Source organism: Dendrobates tinctorius, unplaced genomic scaffold (genome assembly GCF_039654945.1).
Source record: "Dendrobates tinctorius isolate UK_male_01 unplaced genomic scaffold, ASM3965494v1 ptg000250l, whole genome shotgun sequence".
Taxonomy (NCBI): domain Eukaryota; kingdom Metazoa; phylum Chordata; class Amphibia; order Anura; family Dendrobatidae; genus Dendrobates; species Dendrobates tinctorius.
Window position 1 is genome coordinate 35,937,886 of NW_027361917.1, and position 22,701 is coordinate 35,960,586.

The window sequence follows — 22,701 nt, forward strand, 5'->3', positions numbered from 1 at the left end:
CCATTCAGGTTGATCGGCGTTTGCGCGAACGCAAAGCTGCAGAGAGGTGTTGCCACCTGTTGAACAAATGTCTGAACCTATGCAATGTGATAGAGTCTTTTCCAGAGAGCAGCGTCAGGAGTTCAGAACGCGTAATAAGTTGTGTTTTTTCTGTGGAGATGCCTCGCATATTATTTCTGTCTGTCCCAAACGAGAGAAACGCTTTGCACACACGTTTTCTGTTGGGGGAGTTCAACCTAAGTTTCTTCTGGCTATTACTCTGATCTGCTCCCTGTCCACATTTTCCGCCAAGGCGTTTGTGGATTCGGGAGCAGCCCTAAACCTAATGGACTTGGATTCTGCTAAACGTTGTGGATTTCCGATGACACCTCTGCAGACGCCTATCCCTTTGAGGGGAATTGATGCTACTCCTTTGGCTAAAAATAAACCCCAGTTTTGGACCCAGGTGGTAATGCGGGTCACCCCAGACCATCAAGAAAATTGCAGATTTCTGGTGTTGCATAATCTGCATGATACTGTTGTTCTGGGGTTTCCCTGGTTACAGATTCATAATCCAGTTTTGGATTGGAAATCTGTGTCTGTGGTGAGTTGGGGTTGTCGGTGTGCCTTTAGTGAGGCTCCGGTGTTTTCCACCTCTCCTCAGTCGCATGATGTTCCTGATTATTTGGCGGACTTTTATGATGTATTTAGTGAGAATGAGTCTGCGTCTCTGCCTCCTCATAGGAGTTATGACTGTGCAATTGAACTGAGCCCGGGGTGTAAATTTCCCAAGGGTCGGCTCTTCAATTTATCTGTACCCGAGCACGAGGCTATGCGATCCTATATTAAGGAGGCGTTGGAGAAGGGTCATATTAGACCATCCTCGTCACCCTTGGGTGCCGTTTTTTTTTTTGTAGCCAAAAAGGATGGATCATTAAGACCTTGTATTGATTATCGTGCCCTCAACAAAATTACTGTTAAATATCAGTATCTGTTACCCCTGATTTCTGATCTATTCTCCAGAGTTAAAGGTGCTTGCTGGTTTACCAAGCTTGACCTCAGGGGGCGTATAATCTTATTCGCATTAAGCATGGGGATGAATGGAAGACGGCGTTTAATACTCCGGAGGGACATTTTGAGTACCTGGTGATGCCTTTTGGGCTCACTAATGCCCCTTCTGTCTTCCAGTGCTTCATGAACGATATTTTCCGAGATTTTGTCGATAAATTTTTGATTATCTATCTGGATGATATTTTGATCTTCTCCAAGGATTGGGATTCTCATGTGGAACATATTCGGACTGTGTTCCGGATCTTGAGGGAGAATTCCCTGTATGTCAAGGGATCTAAATGCCTTTTTGGAGTACAGAGGATTTCTTTTTTGGGATTTATTTTGTCCCCGTCAACTATTGAAATGGACCCGGCCAAGGTACAGGCCATTCACGATTGGGTTCAGCCCACTTCTTTGAAGGCCCTCCAGAAGTTTTTGGGTTTTGCTAATTTTTATTGGAAATTTATAGCAAAATTTTCTAGTATTGCCAAGCCATTGACTGATTTGACTAAAAAGGGTGCTGATGTGTTAAATTGGTCTCCGGAGGCTGTTTCTTCCTTTCAGGAGTTGAAGCGAAGATTCACCTCCGCCCCGGTTTTGCGGCAACCTGATGTCTCACTTCCATTCCAGGTAGAGGTGGATGCTTCTGAGATTGGTGCAGGAGCTGTTTTGTCCCAAAAGGATCCTGTAACATCTAAAATGAATCCCTGTGCTTTCTTTTCCCGAAAGTTCTCTCCATCTGAACGTAACTATGATGTGGGGAATAGGGAACTGTTGGCCATGAAATGGGCATTTGAGGAGTGGAGACATTGGTTGGAGGGAGCTAAGCATCAAGTCGTGGTCCTCACTGACCACAAGAATTTGATTTACCTAGAGTCAGCTAAGCGCTTGAACCCTAGACAGGCTAGGTGGGCCTTGTTTTTTACACGTGTTGATTTTGTGGTTTCTTTTCTTCCTGGAACAAAGAATGTCAAGGCAGACGCCCTCTCTAGGAGCTTCCTTGCTGATTCTCCTGTGGTGACCAAGCCTGCTACCATCTTAGGCGAAGGGGTAGTTCTTTCTGCCATCTCGCCCGATTTGAGACGTGCTCTGGAAGAGTTCCAGGACCAGGAGGACAAACCTGAGCATTGTCCCAGTGGAAAGTTGTATGTTCCTGACCAGTGGAAGAAGAGAGTGATGTCTGAAGTTCATTGCTCTGCTTTGGCTGGTCATCCAGGTATTTTTGGTACTAGAGATCTGGTGAGTCGGTTTTTTTGGTGGCCCTCCTTGTCTCGTGATGTCAGGAATTTTGTGCAGTCCTGTGGGACGTGCTCCCGGTCTAAATCGTGTTCTCGCTCTAGTGGGTTGTTGATGCCTTTGCCTGTCCCCAAGAGGCCATGGACCCATATTTCAATGGATTTCATCTCTGATATGCCTGTCTCTCAGAGGATGACTGTTATTTGGGTGATTTGTGATAGGTTCTCTAAGATGGTTCATCTTGTACCACTCCCTAAGTTGCCGTCTTCCTCTGAGTTGGTGCCCCTGTTTTTACAACAGGTGGTTCGTTTGCACGGGATTCCTGAGAACATTGTATCTGACAGAGGAGTGCAGTTTGTGTCTAGATTTTGGAGAACTTTCTGTTCCAGGCTGGGAATTCAGTTGTCCTTCTCCTCTGCTTTTCACCCTCAGACCAATGGGCAGACAGAGAGAACAAACCAGACCTTGGAGTCATATTTGAGATGTTTTATTTCTGCTGATCAGGATGATTGGGTTTCATTTTTGCCCTTGGCCGAATTTGCTTTGAATAATAGAGCTAGTTCTGCCACTTTGATGTCACCTTTTTTTTGTAACTTTGGGTTTCATCCTCGATTTTCTTCAGGGCAGGTGGAGCCCTCTGCCTGCCCAGGTGTTGACACTGTGGTGGAGAGAATGCACCAGATCTGGGACCAAGTGGTGGATAAATTATCTCTCTCCCAGGAGAAGGCCCAGCGGTTTTCCAACCGACATAGGACCATTGGTCCCCAGTTTAAGGTTGGTGATATGGTGTGGTTATCATCAAAAAATATTGCTATGAAGGTGGCTTCTCCTAAGTTTAAGCCTAGATTTATTGGACCTTACAAGATTGTGGAGATTATTAATCCGGTCTCTTTTCGTTTGGCTCTTCCTGTCACATTTAAAATCCATAATGTGTTCCATAAATCTTTGTTGAAGAGGTTTGTTGAACCTGTTGTTCCGGGGGTGGCACCTCCAGACCCTGTATTGGTTGAAGGTAACATGGAGTATGAGGTAGAGAAAGTACTGGATTCCTGTCTGGCTAGATGGAGACTCCAGTATTTGGTTAAGTGGAAGGGTTATGGTCAGGAGGATAATTCCTGGGTCTCCGCCTCTGATATTCATGCCAAACGATTGGTGCGTGCCTTTCATCGGGCTCACCCTGATCGCCCTGGTGGCATAGTTGAGGGTTCGGTGACCCCTCCTCAAGGGGGAGGTACTGTTGTGAGTTCATTTTCCCCTTCATTACTGAGGCCCGAGGAACTCCCTCTTCTGGTAAAGAAAGGTAGTGAGCCTGATTGTCAAACACCTGAGGCTGATGATTGTGACTGGCTGAGTGGAGTTACGGACTGGATATAATGCTGCCGACGCCCTTCTGCCCTGCGGGTGATTTCTCTGTGGGATCCTTGGAGACCAGTCTGAATTCCTGCTCCTCCAAAGCTAAGTTTGCTGCTCGGCCTTTTGCTTTTGCTTTTGTGCTTTGACTTTGTTTTTGCTTTGTTTTTCTGGATTTCTGCCATTCCCTGCTGGGGTGTGCTGAATTCATTTAGCTCTGTCTTCTGAAAATACCTGAGTGCTGATTCAGTTTTTGAAGCCTAGCTGCTTCAGGGCCTTTTTCTTATCAGCTGGTTGGCTTATGTCTTTGATAGGGTTTTGGCAGATTGCAGACAGCAGCCTTCCTTTCCTTTCCTATCTAGGTAGTTTTGGGGCCCCGTCTTTGCTCAGTCTATCTTTCTGTCTGTGTTAGTATTTTCATCTTGCTTCACCGTCATTATATGTTGGGGGCTGCCTATTGCTTTGGGGTCTGCTCTGGGGCAGTTTAGATTTCCCCTTTCTTTCTTCAGGCCTATGTATTTCTCCGGCTGTGATCGAGGGGTCTAGGGCATCGTAGGAACCCCCCCACGGCTACTGCTAGTTGTGTTGATAGGTTCAGGGGTCTGCAATCTGATAGTTGCCAACTTCTCTGGTTTTCTGGACTTAGCTTGTATTTCTGCTTTTGCCTCCTACGGTGACTCATTCATAACAGGGGAGCCATATGTACAAGGGAGGGAGAGTGGGAACGGAGCCTTATATACAAGGGAGGCCGGGAGAGTGGGAGCGGAGCCATATATACAGGGGAGGGAGAGTGGGAGCAGAGCCATATTTACAGGGGAGGGAGAGTGGGAGCGGAGCCATGTATATAAGGGAGGGAGAGTGGGAGCGGAGCCATATATACAAGGGAGGCCGGGAGGCCGGGAGCGGAGCCATATATACAAGGGAGGCCGGGAGGGTGGGAGCGGAGCCTTTTATACAAGGGAGGCCGGGAGGGTGGGAGCAGAGCCTTATATACAAGGGAGGCCGGGAGGGTGGGAGCAGAGCCATATATACAAGGGAGGGTGGGAGCGGAGCCATATATACAAGTGAGGGAGAGTGGGAGCGGAGCCATATATACAAGGGAGGGAGAGTGGGAGCGGAGCCATATATACAAGGGAGGGAGAGTGGGAGCGGAGCCATATATACAAGGGAGGGAGAGTGGGAGCAGAGCCATATATACAAGGGAGGGAGAGTGAGAGCAGAGCCATATATACAAGGGAGGGAGAGTGGGAGCAGAGCCATATATACAGGGAAGGCCGGGAGGGTGGGAGCGGAGCCATATATACAAGGGAGGCCGGGAGGGTGGGAGCGGAGCCATATATACAAGGGAGGCCGGGAGAGTGGGAGCGGAACCATATATACAAGGGAGGGAGAGTGGGAGCGGAGCCATAAATACAAGGGAGGGAGAGTGGGAGCGGAGCCATAAATACAAGGGAGGGAGAGTGAGAGCAGAGCCATATATACAAGGGAGGGAGAGTGGGAGCGGAGCCATATATACAAGGGAGGCCGGGAGGGTGGGAGCGGAGCCATATATACAAGGGAGGCCGGGAGGGTGGGAGCGGAGCCTTATATACAAGGGAGGCCGGGAGGGTGGGAGAGGAGCCTTATATACAAGGGAGGCCGGGAGGGTGGGAGCGGAGCCATATATACAAGGGAAGGTGGGAGCGGAGCCATATATACAAGGGAGGGAGAGTGGGAGCGGAGCCATATATACAAGGGATGGAGAGTGGGAGCGGAGCCATATATGAAAGGGAGGGAGAGTGGGAGCGGAGCCATATATACAGGGGAGGGAGAGTGGGAGCAGAGCCATGTATACAAGGGAGGGAGAGTGGGAGCGGAGCCATGCATACAGGGGAGAAAGAGTGGGAGCGGAGCCATATATACAGGATGGGAGGGTGGGAGCAGAGCCATGTATACAGGATGGGACAGGGGAGCCATGTATACAGGATGGAAGAGTGGGAGCAGAGCCATGTATACAGGATGGGAGGGTGGGAGCAGAGCCATGTATACAAGGATGGGACAGGGGAGCCATGCATACAACAGGGGAAGCCACACAGAGCTGGACAGGACGGGGGGAACCACACATACATTTTCTGATGATTAGAAAATAATCAGCATGTACAGAACTCCAGTACAATTTTTCTTAAGTGCTCAATGCTCCATTTCCTTGTAGGTTCCAATCATCATTAGCAGTGACGATCATCAGTAGAAGTAGCCCAGTGCTCCCATTGAAACAGAGAAGCAAGCCAGGTGCTCCCACTCATTCAAAACCTATGGTGAGTTGAGTCACATTAAAAATGTTATAATTAAATTATAAGTATGCACTGCTAAACTACAACCACGTCCATAGCCCCGCCCCCTTATGACCAAAGCCCCGCCCCTGTCACACCTCCATCCCCGCCCTGCCGAGCTATGGAAGAATGGCCTTGCTTCAAGCCGGTCCCTGGTGCAAAAAAGGTTGGGGACCACTGCCGTAGACCATTCCCTCCTGCTACAGACTCTCTCATCTCTTGGCATCACAGACTTGGCCCTATCCTGGATCTCATCATACCTAACAGACCGAACATTTAGTGTCTCCCTCTCACACACCACCTCTTCACTTCGCCCCCTGTCTGTTGGTGTTCCTCAAGGCTCTGTCCTAGGACCCCTACTATTCTCCATCTACACCTTTGGCTTGGGACAGCTCATAGAATCCTACGGTTTGCAGTATCACCTCTATGCCGATGACACGCAGATCTACCTATCTGGACCCAACCTCGCCTCCTTACTGACTGAAATCCCACAATGTCTGTCTGCTATCTCAGCCTTCTTCTCTGCTCAGTTTCTCAAACTGAACATGGACAAAACAGAATTCATCATCTTTACCCCATCTCACTCTACCCCTCCACCAGACCTATCCATCAATGTCAATGGCTGCTTTCTTTCCCCAGTCCCGCACGCTCGGTGCCTTGTGGTGATCCTCGACTCTGCGCTCTCTTTCAAACCACATATCCAAGCCCTTGCCTCCTCCTGCCGCCTCAAACTCAAAAATATTTCCCAGATCCGCTCATTCCTCAACCACGAAACCACAAAAACACTAGTGCATGCTCTTATCATCTCCCACCTCGACTACTGCAACCTCCTACTCTCAGGCCTCCCCTCTAGCACTCTGGCTCCGCTCCAGTCCATCCTACACTCTGCTGCCCGACTAATCCACCTGTCTCCCCGCTATTCCCCAGCCTCCCCCCTATGCCAGGCCCTTCACTGGCTTCCTATTGCCCAGAGGCTCCAATTCAAAACCCTAACCATGACATACAAAGCCATCCACAACCTGTCTCCTCCATACATCTCTGACATGGTCTCTAGGTACCTACCCGCACGCAACCTTTGATCATCTCAAGATCTCCGTCTCTACTCCCCCCTTATCTCTTCTTCCCACAACCACATACAAGACTTCTCCCGTGCTTTCCCCATACTCTGGAACTCTCTGCCGCAACACATCAGACTCTCATCATCAACGGAAACCTTCAAGAAGAACCTGAAGACCCGCTTGTTCCGACAAGCCTACAGCCTGCAATGATCCTCGGTATACTGAACCACCGCACGACCTGCTCTACTCTCTCCTACTATATCCTCACCCATCCCTGTAGACTGTGGGCCCTCGCGGGCAGGGTCCCCTCTCCTTATGTACTTGTGTGTCTCTTGTCTTACACATGTTTATTATACTTGTCTATATTTCCCCTTTTCACATGTAAAGCGCCATGGAATAAATGGTGCTATATAAATGCATAATAATAATAATGTTAAAAATAATAAAATAAAAAATGGTGTTATATTCACCTTCCGACTTCCTGCACAGCCTTCCCGGGCCTCAGTGATGCTTCCGTTCCCAGTAATGCCTTGCGAGACCTTTGATGACGTCGCGGTCTCGCGATAATGTAGCGGTCTCGCGAGGAATAGGGACCGCTACATTATCGCGAGACCACGACATCATCAAAGGTCTCGCAAGGCATTACTGGGAACGGAAGCATCGCTGAGGCCCGGGAAGGCTGCGCGGGACGCCGGAAGGTGAATATAACACCTTTTTCATATTTTTACCTTTATAATACCTTTGCATATTTTTCCGCGATGCGATTCCGCGCGATTTTGCCGCAAAAAAACAGCATCCCATGCAATCCTATTGGATTTCGCAATGCTGTGCTAATGCTGCAGATTTTCCCGTGACGGAATCGCATCGTGGAAAAATACGAAGCATGCTCGTTATTTTGCGTAATCGCGGCGATCCCTCACCCATAGGATTGCATTGTTCCGCTTACTTCCCGCATGTGGCTGTGCCCACCATGCGAAAAGTAAGCAGAACATTTGTGGATGGTACCCACGGTCCGGAGGAGAGGAGACTGTCATCTGGGCTGTGGGTACCATATTCCTGTAAATAATAGAATAAAAAATGGTGTTATATTAACCTTCCGGTGTCCCGCGCAGCCTTCCCGGGCCTCAGCGATGCTTCCGTTCCCAGTAATGCCTTGCGACACCTTTGATGACGTAGCGGTCTCGCAATAATGTAGCGGTCCCTATTCCTCGTAAGACCGCTACATTATCGCGAGACCGCGACGTCATCAAAGGTCTCGCAAAGCATTACTGGGAACGGAAGCATCGCTGAGGCCCGGGAAGGCTGCGAGGGACGTCGGAAGGTGAATAGAACACCATTTTTTATTTTTAAAATTATTTTTAACATTTTATCTTTTACTATTGATGCCGCATAGGCAGCCTCAATAGTAAAAAGTTGGTCACACTCGTCAACCACTCTGTTTGACGAGTGTGACCAACCTGTCAATCAGTTCTCCAAGCGATGCTACAGATCGCCTGGAAAACGCTAGCATTCTGCAAGCTACAAAAGCTTGCAAATCGCTAGTTTTTCCGCGGGAAAATCGCGGGAATTTAAAATGCGATTTTCCCGCGGAATGGAATTCCGTAATTCTCGCGGTAACTTCCGCGAGAGTTCCGCTACATGTGCACATAGCTTTAAAGTAATCAACTTGATAAAAGGACTTACAGATATTCTGTAGCATCTCAATGCTAGAAACATTTTAATGAAGGCTAATTAGAAAGTGTTTCACTTAGCACATAGGAAATAAAAATGCTAAATACCTCTGTGTTAAGGTGTACTAAGTCACTAAACTTGTAAAGGAAAATCTGGAGCATATGTTTGCACAGAATTGTCAACAGCTGCTGGCAAGCGAGTTCCATCCATCGCATTATACTCCTCCTGAACCATCTCATTACACAGGGGTGCTTTACATTACGTATTTACACCCTGCTACATATCTGAAAAAGAACTCAACCAAGTTTTGAAAGTGGCTTCATAACATCATCTATCACTTTTATACTCCGCTAGTAAAAGCTATGGAAACCTACAAGGAAATAAGGTGACTATGATTCTTTTACTTTAAAGATTTAACGTTATGGCATATTTTTAAAACCCAATGACAAATTGTGCTACAGAAAATGCAAGTGCAAAAAGTCAACCTAGCAACATCTCTGGCAGGAGATATGCCTGAGGTCATGTTTATTAGCACGTAACGTGTGCTATGGAGCATTTCCCAGCAGAATAATGATAGTGTGAACAGAGACCTGGATAATGGAACTAATAATAATGAATCACAAATGTTTTCAATCAATGAGTTATACAAGACCCCGACCCTTTGTCTGATCTTTGGTCTGAAAGTGAAAGAAGTGAGAGTATACAGCTTGTTAATCAAACGCTACAGCTGGAAGACATTACTAAAGTGCAATGTACCTTTTATATTCCTCCTTGGTAAAGGATCTGACAAATGATAGCCAGTGATGCAGCATGTAGGTGGCCTTACAGTGGGTATGGAAAGCATTCAGACCCCTTTAAATTTGTCATTTTTTGTTTCATTGCAGCCATTTAGTAAAATAAAAAAAGTTCACTTTTTTTTCTCATTAATGTACACTCTGCACCCCATCTTGAGTGATAAAAAACAGTAATGTAGAAATTTTTGCAATTTATTAAAAAAGAAAAACTGAAATATCACATGGTCATAAGTATTCAGACCCTTTGCTCAGACACTCATATTTAAGCCACATGCTGTACATTTCCTTGTGATCCTCCTTGAGATGGTTCTACTCCTTCATTGGAGTCCAGCTGTGTTTAAATAAACTGATAGGACTTGATTTGTAAAGGCACACACCTGTCTATATAAGACCTCACAGCTCACAGTGCATGTCAGACCAAATGAGAATCATGAGGTCAAAGGAACTGGCCAAGGAGCTCAGAGACAGAATTGTGGCAAGGCACAGATCTGAACAAAGTTACAAAAGAATTTCTACAATACTCAAGGTTCCTAAAGCACAATGGCCTCCATAATCCTTAAATGGACGAAGTTTGGGACCACCAGAAGTCTTCCTAGACCTAGCCTTCCAGCCAAACTGAGCAATCGTGGGAGAAGAGCTTGGTGAGAGAGGTAAAGAAGATCCCCAAGATCACTGTGGCTGAGCTCCACAGATGCAGTTGGGAGATGGGAGAAAGTTCCACAAAGTCAACTATCACTGCAGCCCTCCACCAGTCAGGCCTTTATGTCAGAGAAATGAGAAATAAGATTCTCTGGTCAGAAGCGATATGTATGGAGAAAACCAGGCACTGCTCAACACCAGCCCAATACAATCCAATTGAAGGAAACATGAATGCGGCCAAGTAAAGAGATATCCTCGATGAAAACCTCTTCCTGAGTGCTCTGGACCTCAGTCTTGGCCGAAGGTTCAACTTCCAACAAGACAATGACCCTAAGCACACAGTTAAAATAACAAAGGAGTGGCTTCAGAACAACTCTGTGACCAATCTGGACTGGTCCAGCTAGTGCCCTGACCTAAACCCAATTGAACACCTCTGGAGAGAGCTGAAAATGGCTGTCCACCAACATTCACCATCCAACTTGACAGAACTGGAGAGGATTGCAAGAAAGAATGACAGAGGATCCCCAAATCCAGGTGTGAAAAACTTGTTGCAGAATTCCCAAGAAGACTCATGGCTGTACTAGCTCAAAAGGGTGCTTCTACTCAATACTGAGCAAAGGGTCTTATGACCATGTGATATTTCAGTTTTTCTTTTTTAATAAATTTGCAATAATTTCAATATTTTTTTTTTTTTCTAGTCGAGATGGCGTGCAGAGTGTACATTAATGAGAAGAAAAATGAAGTTTTTTGAATTTACCAAATGGCTGTAATGAAACTAAGAGTGAAAAATGTAAAGGGGTCTGAACACTTTCCGTATTCACTGTATATAGAATATATAGCATGCATGGAGAGAGATCTTAAGAGATGCACATACCGTATATACTCGAGTATAAGTCGATCTGAGTATAAGTCGACCCCCCTAAATTTGCCTCAAAAACCTGGGAAAACTTATTGACTCGAGTATAAGTCTAGGGTGGGAATTGCCGAAGATACTGGTAAATTTAATGCTGCACAACATACAGTATGCCCCCAAAATGCTGCACAGTGAATAGTGGCCCAAATAGCGCTGCACAACATATGCCCCCCAAAATGCTGCACAGTGAATGGTGGCCCAAATAACGCTGCACAACATATGCCCCCATAAATGCTGCACAGTGAATGGTGGCCCAAATACCGTAATGCTGCCCCCAAAGTGATAGGATTACTGGTAATCCTATCATGTTGCTGCCGCTTCCCCTGCTGGAATTTTTTTAAAAAAAACCACACTATATACTCACCTACATTGATGACAGCTGCTTCTGAGCGTCACCGGCTCTTCAGTGACTCAGGCAGAGGGCGCGTGCTTTCCACGTCATCGCGCCTCCTGCACGTCACTGCCGGAGGACGGGAGAGAGCGGAGCGCAGAGATTTTGAACGCCGCCGCGGCCCTATCATCACCCGCCGCCGCCGCCAGGATGCTGCAGGGGACCGCAGACGAACACCGGGGACCGCGGAGACGACTGGGACCGCGGAGATGACGGGGACCAGGTAAGTTGGCACCGTGACCCGAATATAAGTCGAGGGGGGTCTTTTTCAGCCCCAAAAGGGGGCTGAAAAACTCGACTTATACTCGAGTAATCCATCCAAAGCAAAAAGATGCATTAGTACAAAAAGAATATGTGCCAATGGAACCACGGCTCAGACCTCTAGCATTAATGGTCTTATCCTATGCCAACAATGTCAGAAGGATTCGATTGTTGTGATGCTTGCCATTAACATTAGAACAAAGTGGCATTAGATCTAGAAAAACACTGTTCCCATTCAGGTACTGATGTCTCATCAGAAACCACATGAATAAAGCTGATCAAAGCTTTCAAAATCTGAAGACGTGAAGATGCATAGGCCCTAGAATCCTCAAATTCGGTATTTTGTACTTTGCTCTTGATGAAGGGTGCACCGTGTTGGGGATAACACAGCAGGGAAAATCGCACAGATCCCACTAATTTGTCAGGGAAACTCAACTGCCTCCAATCGTCAGGACCATTACGCAATTGACTGATGGGTGATAGACCCCCCCTTAAAACATAAATTTACTGTGATTTATCACATCTTTGGGAAACAGAATTCAAATTCCCTTGCCACATGCAGGTCTGTTCACTGCCACAACCGTTTTCTATAAAAAAAAAAATCACTATACGATCTGCCTGACAAGCAAAGTAAACCAAAAGCTCCTCAAAAGGTAGACATCATGCCGCAATCCAAAGAAACTTTGGAACAAACGAGAAACAAAGTAATTGAGATCTATTAGTCTGGAACAGGTTATAAAACCATTTCTCAAGCTTTGGGACTTCAGCGAACCACAGTGAAAGCCATTATCCACAAATGGCGAAAACATGGAACTGTGGTGAACCTTCCTAGGACTAGCCAGCCGATCAAAATTATCCTAAGAGCGCAGCAACTACTCATCCAAGAGGTCACAAAAGACCCCACAACAACATCCAAAGAACTGAAAGACTCACTTGCCTCAGTTAAAGTCAGTGTTCATGACTCCACCATAAGAAAAAGACTGGGCAAAAATGGCCTGATTGGCAGAGTTCCAAGACAAAAACCACTGCTGAGCAAAAAGAACACAAAGGCTCATCTTAGTTTTCCCATAAAGCATCTTGATGATCCCCTAGTATTAGGAGAATACTCTGTGGACTGACGAGACAAAAGTTTAATTTTTTGAAAGGTGTATGTCCTATTACCTCTGGCATAGAAGTAACACGACATTTCAGAAAATGAAAATCATACCAACAGTAAAATATGGTGGTGTTAGTGTGATGTTGTGGGGCTGTTTTGCTGCTTCAAGACCTGGAAGACTTGCTGTGGTACATGGTACCATGAATTCAGCAGTCTACCAAAAAATCCTGAAGGCGAATGTCCGGCAATCTGTTTGTGACCTCAAGCTGAAGCGTACTTGGCTTATGCAGCAGGACAACGAATAAAAACACACCAGTAAGTCCACCTCTGAAAGAAAACCAAAATTAAGACTTTGGCGTGGCCTAGTCAAAGTCCTGACCTCAATATGATTGAGATGCTGTGGCATGACCTTAAAATGGTGGTTTATGCTCAGAATCTCTCCAATGTGGCTGAATTACAACAATTCTGCAAAGATGAGTGGGTCAAAATTTCTCCAAAGTGTTGTAAAAGACTCATTGCCAGTTATCGCCAACGCTTGATGGCAGTTGTTGCTGCAAAAGGGATAACAAAAGAAATGTACTAAACTTGTGTCATGGAAATGACTCAGAGGTTAGTGGTCGAAGCTACTCCTTTAGGGAAAAGACAGAGCCACAGCAAGCTGTACCTTCCAGGACTGGCAAATGACCAAAACCCAAACGCTGATTTTTATTATATCAAGGTTATGCCCACATACCTCCCCTTGGTGAGCTCATATGGGGGGGTGGTCATGGGATGTGCTAAGTCTTTTAGAAGTTTGGGAGGATATCTCATAAACTGTCAGGATATCTTCATCCCTAGAGGTCCCAGGTGGGAGATATTGTTGTCATGTTTCCTATCACAATTCTACCTTTTCTGCACAGATAAAATATGGCATGGATATCAAAATCCATTTGACCGATATTAAAATGGAGGTATTCAGCCAGCCTTACAGTGATGTGAATGAATGCGTTTTGTTGGTCCCTTTTCTACAATAACGAAAATATATCTTCCATAAATACCAAATCGATGAAAACTCCAATATTCATCACTGACTACTGGCTCCAGAGTATCTGAGATAAGTTGAGCAAAAGAAGCCCTTGCCTCGGAAGTGTACTTCTCCGCTTCTGAGTATCCAAATCCTAGTCTTTGTGGCTGGTTCTCAGCAGATCTGTTGTAATTACTTGTTCATAGAAGGAGGTCCTACTTCAATGGAGGTTGAAGTATCGGCTCTTTCTCACATCACCAGTTATAATTAATCCAATATGTTTAATGTGAGGTTGATATGTCCCCTCTCTGGAGAGGTGTTTACGTATTTTTCAATTTTTATTTACAGCACACCGGATTAAGATGCGTCAAATTCATTAGGAGGCATACGAGTCTTACTGAATTTGGTGTATCTTTCAGCTGACATGTGCCAGTGTAAGAAATATACTGCATTTAGAGAACATTTCTGTCATAATTTCCAACACTTTTATGGCTTCGTTGGCATAAAAAAGGTAACATATTTCTTGTGCAACTGTGACATCCCAAAACTATTTTTCTGCAAGACTGCTGGTGCAAATTACAGTGCCTTGCAAAAGTATTCGGCCCCCTGGAACTTTTCAACCTTTTTCCACAAATCATGCTTCAAACATAAAGATACCAAATGTAAATTTTTGGTGAAGAATCAACAACAAGTGGGACACAATTGTGAAGTTGAACGAAATTTATAGCTTATTTTAAATTTTTGGTTAAATTCAAAAACTGAAAAGTGGGGCGTGCAATATTATTCGGCCCCTTTACTTTCAGTGCAGCATATTCACTCCAGAAGTTCATTGTGGATCTATGAATGATCCAATGTTGTCCTAAATGACTAATGATGATAAATATAATCCACCTGTGTGTTATCAAGTCTCTGTATAAATGCACCTGCTCTGTGATAGTCTCAGGGTTCTGTTTGAAGCACAGAGAGCATCATGAAGACCAAGGAACACAACAGGCAGGTCTGTGATACTGTTGTGGAGGAGTTTAAAGCCGGATTTGGATACAAAATGATTTCCAAAACTTTAAACATCCCAAGGAGCACTGTGCAAGCGATCATATTGAAATGGAATGAGGATCATACCACTGCAAATCTACCAAGACCTGGCCATCCCTCTAAACTTTCATCTCTAACAAGGAGAAGACTGATCAGAGATGCAGTCAAGAGGCTCATGATCACTCTGGATGAACTGCAGAGATCTACAGCCGAGGTGGGACAGTCTGTACATAAGACAACAATCAGTCGTACACTGCACAAATCTGGCCTTTATGGAAGAGTGGCAAAAAGAAAGCCATTTCTCAAAGATATCCATAAAAAGTGTTGTTTAAAGTGTGCAACAAGCCCCCTGGGAGACACACCAAACATGTGGAAGAAGGTGCTCTGGTCAGATGAAACCAAAATCGAACTTTTTGGCAACAATGCCAAAAAATATGTTTGGCGTAAAGGCAACATTGCTCATCACCCTGAACACACCATCCCCACTCTCAAACATGGTGGTGGGCATCATGGTTTGGGTCTGCTTTTCTTCAGTAGGGACAGGGAAGATGGTTAAAATTGATGGGAAGATGGATGGAGCCAAATACAGGACCATTCTTGAAGAAAACCTGTTGGAGTCTGCAAAAGACCTGAGACTGGGACGGAGATTTGTCTTCCAACAAGACAATGATCCCAAACATAAAGCAAAATCTACAATGGAATGGTTCACAAATAAACGTATCCAGGTGTTAGAATGGCTAAGTCAAAGTCCAGACCTGAATCCAATCGAGAATATGTGGAAAGAGCTGAAAACTGCTGTTCACAAACGATCTCCATCAAACCTCACTGAGCTCGAGCTGTTTGCTAAGGAACAATGGGCAAGAATTTCAGTCTCTCGATGTACAAAACTGATACACCTACCCCCAAGCGACTTGCAGCTGTAATCGCAGCAAAAGGTGGCGCAACAACGTATTAAGTTAAAGGGGCTGAATAATATTGCACGCCCGACTTTTCAGGTTTTGAATTTAACCAAAAATTTAAAATAAGCAATAAATTTCATTCAACTTCACAATTGTGTCCCACTTGTTGTTAATTCTTCACCAAAAAATTACATTTGGTATTTTTATGTTTGAAGAATGATATGTGGGAAAAGGTTGAAAAATTCCAGGGGGCCGAATACTTTTGCAAGGCACTGTATTTGATGAATCAGCCCCATAGCATTTTTAATGTGATGTTACGACTTTAAAGCCAAGAAACCCCCACCAATTTGATATCGAGGGCAGATCCTGGCCATTTACCATCAATGACATTACTAAAATAACCCACATAAATAACTTTATATAAGGAGATTTATCAAGGGCTGTAAAAAAAGACCAACATTTGGAGAACACAGTGAAACATTTCTGATTTTTCACTGTTCTCAACAAGTTTTTAAAAACAAAGAGGAGCTTACCATGAGGGGGTATGGCTAAACACAATCTGGAAAATTAATTGTTAATTACACCAGGAATTGATAAAACAGATGGTGGAAATTTACGTCAGCCATGATTTCAGCTTGAGGCCCACAATTCCCTAAATTTAGTAAGAGGTGTTCAACAGATAATACATTTAGCACATCTTATTCCAATGGGTTTTTGTTTAAGACTGGAAAGTGAAACACCAATCTCAAATTTCTTCTATTTACAGAGAAGGCAAATCGATAATTTCCTTCCATGATATCAGAGGGCAGCTCACAATGTAAAGATGAAACAGCTGTCACTAAGAGGCAATGCCTAATGGCGGTCCTGCAGAAGACCAATACTGTGCAGTACATAGAAGACATACACCGGTAGACTTCTATTTATTCATCCCTTGGAAGCAGTAGCTGTCCTGCTTGAAGTGAGGGAACAACTAGGTAAGAATCCCACAGGTGAGATCTCATTATATTAAATATTTTAGGCATAATCTTGAAAATATGAATGTGGAAAGATAAAAAAATATAAATTTTCATATATGACATATAAGTTAAATTACAGCATTAGCACTACGGCACGCAAAGTACGGTATTTTTCTTGTTAACCCTAATATTTTGGACACTGCAGAAAAAAACATAAAACCATATTCACAGACTGTAGTATTGTAAAATGTATGATCACAACTATGGTAGCTAGGCTTTTTGGCTTTAGCCTGGCTTCAGTCCATTTAGGGTACTTACTTCTGTCTCAGTCTGATATATGCAGATGACAAATTGTTCCAGGCTTCAGCATTCTAGAATAAAATAAATAAAATGACATATAAAATCCAGGAAGCAATCTGTTATGATAAGTGTTTCATTCCATCTCGCTGAATATCACAACTATCATATAGGAAGCCTCTAAATCATTCATATACATAGTCAAAATCAGATGATGGCTCATGAATTTCATGTATTCATTTATCCCATAGGATGTGTGAAAAGTTCAGGAGATAGCGCTGGTCCTCCTGCAGTCACAGAACAGTATAAACCTCACTAAATGGAAATGATGAGTATGAACTCTATATTACTTCTATATACCTTAAACACCACAGAATATTTTCAAATAAATATTTATGAACTTCAAAAAAAATACTCAGAAAAACATACCAAATCTGTATCAATCTGTCACAATTTTAATATTGGGTCCGATCTCCATTCTTTATTACTATTTCACTTAGTGACCATACACCTCACAGACAGGGGCGGAGATACCGCCGATGCAACTGCATCGGGGCCCGAAGGTGGAGGGGGGCCTCTGCAGGCAGGGGCGTATTGCCTATAGCAACAGAGTATGCAGCTGCTATGGGGCCACTGAGTCAACTTTACAGGTGAGAGTGAGAAGGGCCCGGTGTCATGCAACATCGGGCTCCTCTGACTCCCTCCCACAATCATGCGAATGCCCACAGCCAGGGAGAGAGCGGAGCGCAGAGTGCAGGAGAGCTCAAAATGGGGGCATGTCATGCAGGGAGACAATGAATGCTTTCCCAAACCATATATGATAAAATTAAAACCTGGCACTCAACTTAATGCTTGGTGAGGCAGTTTATTGTAGTAACAGAAAACATTTCGGTCAATATAGACCTTCGTCAGTTACATGCTAGTATGTTTGAAAGTAGCTTGAAAGAGGGCGCTTTTTATGTTATTCGCTGATAACGCCAGTAATCAAATGGTCAGAATGCTGCTGTAACGCAGGATAATCTTAATAGTTGAAAATATCAGCGCAGCCTGGTCCTCCTGGACGTGGGTAAACACCACTTGCAGCATTCTGACCATTTGAATACTGGCGTTATCAGCGAATAACATAAAAAGCGCCCTCCTTCAAGCTACTTTCAAACATACTAGCACGTAACTGATGAAGGTCTATATTGACCGAAACGTTTTCTGGTACTACAATAAACTGCCTCACCAAGCATTAAGTTGAGTGCCAGGTTTTCATTTTATCATATATGGTTTGGGAACCTAACTTGGCACCACTACAGTAGTGCACACAGTGTTTTCTACTTAATGAATGCTTTCCCCACCAGACTGATGAGAGCGCTCACTGACTGCCGTCTCTGTCCTCCTGCTTGGCGCGTCTCAATAGTGAGTGCTCATTTGTAGTCAGGGGGCCCGGGCACAGCATGCAGGGGACAACAGTGGAGGAAGAGCCAGACTTATATTGTGTCTTCTGCTCCCTGCACTGTTCTATTCCCAGCAGCGTCTCACAGGGCAGAGGTCGGGGGAGGGGCTCACAGCACAGTGCAGCAAGGCAGCCTCAGGGGGCTAATATCAGTCCTCTCTGCTGTGTCATCATCCCGCACAGTGGGTTCTGCAGCCCTCTCCAGATGATCTCTTAACTATGATGCCAACCTCCTCCAGGGCTCATCTGATCATCTGAGGTCATAAATTAGTGTGCGTGTTTGTATATGTACATATGTGTGAGTATGTGTACAGTAGATGCATATGTGTGTATGTATTTGTGTGGGCATCTGTGTATGTGTTTGTTTGTATGTATGGTATATGTATATGTGTATGTCTATGTACAGTATACATATGTGTGTGTACATATGTGTGTAATGTTTGTATATACTATATGTATATATAAGTATGTGTATGTATGTATGGTATGTGTATGTATGTACGGTATATGTATGTGTGCATCTATGTGCATGTATATGTATCTATGTATGTGTATGTATGTACAGTATATGTGTGTTCACCTGTATGTGTATGTATAGTATATGTGTGTATACATCTGTGCACGTGTGTATATACAGCTCTGGCAAAAATTAAGAGACCACTGCAATATTTTCAGCTTGTCTGATTTTTCTCTTTATATGTATACTAGCTGAAGAGCCCGACGCTGCCCGGGCATAGTAACTAACTACGGTTAGTTATAACAAATTATAATGATTATTTCTATATATATATAAAGCTGAGTGTAGCGCCCCGCCCACTCCGCATAGCCACATTCACTATAATATCCCACATCATCCCGTCACCCAGAGCTACCGGACTACTACCCATAATATCCCACATCATCCCGTCAGCCAGAGCCACTGGACTACTACTCCTAATATCCCACATCATCCCATCAGCCAGAGTCACCGGACAACTACCACCAATATCCCACATCATCCCGTCAGCCAGAGCCACTGGACTACTACTCCTAATATCCCACATCATCCCATCAGCCAGAGCCACCGGACAACTACCACCAATATTCCACATCATCCCGTCAGCCTGGAGTCAGAACCAGAGCGCTGAGTGGAGCGGTCCTAACTTTCATACTGGGGATCCCTTTAAGAGAGGCCTGGCGTCAGAACCAGAGCGCTGAGTGGATTTGCCCTGACTTCCATACCAATGATCCCTTTAATAGAAGTCTGGGGTGAGAATCAGAGCGCTGAGGGATTTACCCTAACTTCCATACTGGAGATCCCTTTAAGAGAGGCCTGGGGTCAGTACCAAAGCGCAGAGTGGATTTTCCCTCACTTCCATACCGAGGAACCCTTTAAGAGGGGACTTGGGTCAGAACCAGAGCGCTGAGTGGATTTGCCCTAACTTCCATACCGGGGATCCCTTTTACGAGAGTCTGGGATCAGAACCAGAACGCTGAGTGGATATGCCCTGACTTGCATACCAATGATCCCTTTAATAGAACCCTGGAGTCAGAATCAGAGCACCGAGGGATTTGCCCTAACTTCCATACAGGAGATCCCTTTAAGAGAGCCTGGTGTCAGTACCAGAGCATTTGAAGGCAATTGCCCTGACTTCCATACCGGGGATCCCTTTAAGAGAGGCCTGGGGTCAGAATTAAAGCGCTGGATGGATTTGCCCTGACTTCCATACCGGAGATCCCTTTAAGAAAGTGGATTTGCCCTAAATTCCAGACCAATGATCTCTTTAAGAGACCCTGGGGTCAGAACCACAGAGCTGTGTGGAACTGTCCTAACTTCCATACCAGGGATCCCTTTAAGAGAGACCTGGGGTCAAAACCAAAGCGCTGGATGGATTTGCTCTGACTTCTATACCAATGATCCCTTTAAGAGGGAAGATGTGCCTACGGGATGAAGGATGTGTGATGGGTATATGGGCACGGAAGGGGGGATTCATTTCTGTCATGTGCTTTCTGCTCCTTTCAGGGGGAGCAGACAATGGCTGGGAGCTTATGTTCCCAGGGATGCTATATTTCTCCCACCATGTCTGCTGAGGTGTTGTCAAGTGGGAAAACTGTTGGTCATTGCAACCAATCACAGCTCAGCTTCTTTTAACCAGCTCTGGTGAAATGAGAGATGCTTAGTGATTGTTTGCAAGGAAAACTGTTGCTCATAGCAACCAATCACAGCCTAGCTTCTTTTGAACAGCTCTGCAGAAATGAAAGATGCTTCATGATTGGTTGGTGATACACACACACATTCATTTTTGTATATAGAGATTTTGAGTAAAATGTAAATTGCTCTTTTAGTCTATAAACTACTGACATGTCATCGAATTTCCAAGCAATTATCTTTTCTATTTATTTTCAGAAAATGAGAACTGGTCAAAATAACCAAAAAATGCAGTGCTTGCAGAACGCAAATAATGCTAAGAAAACAAGTTCATAATAATTTAGAAACAACAATATTAAAGTTTTAACTCAGGAAGAGTTCAGAACTCAATATTTTGTGGAATAACCATGATTTTTAATCACAGCTTTCATGCGTCTTGGCATGCTTTCCACCAGTCTTTCATACTGCTTTTGGGTGACCTTATGGCACTCCTGGTACAAAAATGTAAGCAGTTATTCTTTGTTTGATGGCTTGTAACTGTGCATCTTCCTCTTGATTACATTCCAGAGGTTTTCAATGGGGTTCAGGTCTGGAGACTGGAATGGCCATGACAGGGATTTGATGTGGTGGTCCTTCATCCACACATTGATTGACCTAGCTGTGGGGCATGGCGCATTGTCCTGCTGGAAAAAACAGTCCTCAGAGTCGGGGAACATTGCCTGAGCAGAAGAAATCAACTGTTTTTCCAGGATAACCTTGTATGTGGCTTGATTCATACGTCCTTCACAAAGATTAACCTGCCCAATTCCAGCCTTGCTGAAGTATCCCAAGAGCATCACCGATCCTCCACCAAATTTCACAGTGGGTGGAAGACACAGTTGCTTGTACGCCTCTACAGGTCTCTGTCCAACCACTAGATGACCAGGTGTTGGGCAAAGCTGAAAATTAGACTCATCAGAGAAGATTACCTTTCTCCAGATCTCTATGGTCCAATCCTTTTGGTCTTTGGCAAACTTCAGCCTGGCTCTCCTTTGTTTCTCATTGATGAAAGGTTTTTTTTCTACATTAACATGACTTGAGCCCTGCCTCAAGGAGCCTGTTACGAACTGTTCTTGCCGTGCACTTCACCCCAGCTGCCATTTGCCATACCTTTTGTAGGTCACTTGATGTCATCCTGCGGTTTCTGAGTGACATTTGAATAAGATTACGGTCATCCCGGTCAGTGGAGGGTCGTTTTCGCCCTCTGCCGGTCTGTAGCTTTGTTGTCCTCAATACCTACTGCTTGACCTTGTTGTAATGGACTGCTGCTTAGAAATTGTAAGGATGGAGGCAACATGACGCTCACTGTATCCCTCTGCTAGTAAAGCCAGAATTGAGCAATTCTTTTCCTCACTCAAGGCTTTTCTTTTCAACTCCTTTGGCATGGTTAAAAGTTATTTTTTCATTCCTATTACTTTTGGGATATTACTAGCACTTGTTTTGCCATCCAGCTTTTCCTATTGCAAGAGGATTGTGAGCACCACAGCAGGGTTTTTTATACTTTCCTTTGTTAAATACGATTTGGTTCAGGTGATCACCTAATCAGAAGCACATTAAGTAGAATGAGCTGTACTCTGGTTGGAATTCAACTGACACTGGAATGGAATGTCAGACATGTATAGAAGCTGATTTTTATAAAACTGTGCAGTGGTCTCTAAATTTTTGCTAGAGCTGTATGTGTGTATATATATGTGTGTGTATGTATATGGGTATCCGTGTGTGTGTATCTATTGTGGTACAGTAAAAGGTGTTTTACTGGATGGGAGATACATTTCTCCCAGCAGGTTAATGTTTGGCCAGATTTTTCCCTAAAGACAGGACCTGCGATGATGTCATGGTCACGTGATCAGCCCATGTGATGTTTACCTCACATGTAGGAGGGGTTATGGGCTATGTAATGGAGGTTTGTGTTTGGCACATGGTGATTGTGTGTCTGGAAGTTACAGGAACTTGACTGGACTTAGCATGAACTTGTATACAGGATCCCGGTGCTGCAGGACTATAGCAGCAAGACTCTCAACAACCCTGGAATGGCACCTGGCGGATGCCGCGGACCTGGCAGCTGCTTAGTTAAGCCCGTCCTGTGCAAAGGGTGAGTCTGGGACCAGTGGTTCTCCAAGCTGGGGTATATTTATGTTTTTCCTTACTTTCCGTTAATC

The 22,701-nt window shown here is 44.6% G+C and overlaps 1 protein-coding gene across 2 annotated transcripts in view; it reads right to left on the minus strand.

Moving 5' to 3' along the window:
• Window positions 1-22,701, minus strand: part of TTC27 (tetratricopeptide repeat domain 27) — a 635,517-nt gene that overhangs the window by 88,646 nt on the left and 524,170 nt on the right. For both annotated transcript variants that reach the window (XM_073557610.1, XM_073557609.1), the window contains one exon: window positions 16,956-17,008. In XM_073557610.1, coding sequence (XP_073413711.1) covers window positions 16,956-17,008 — 53 coding nt within the window. The remainder of the gene's footprint in view (window positions 1-16,955; window positions 17,009-22,701) is intronic.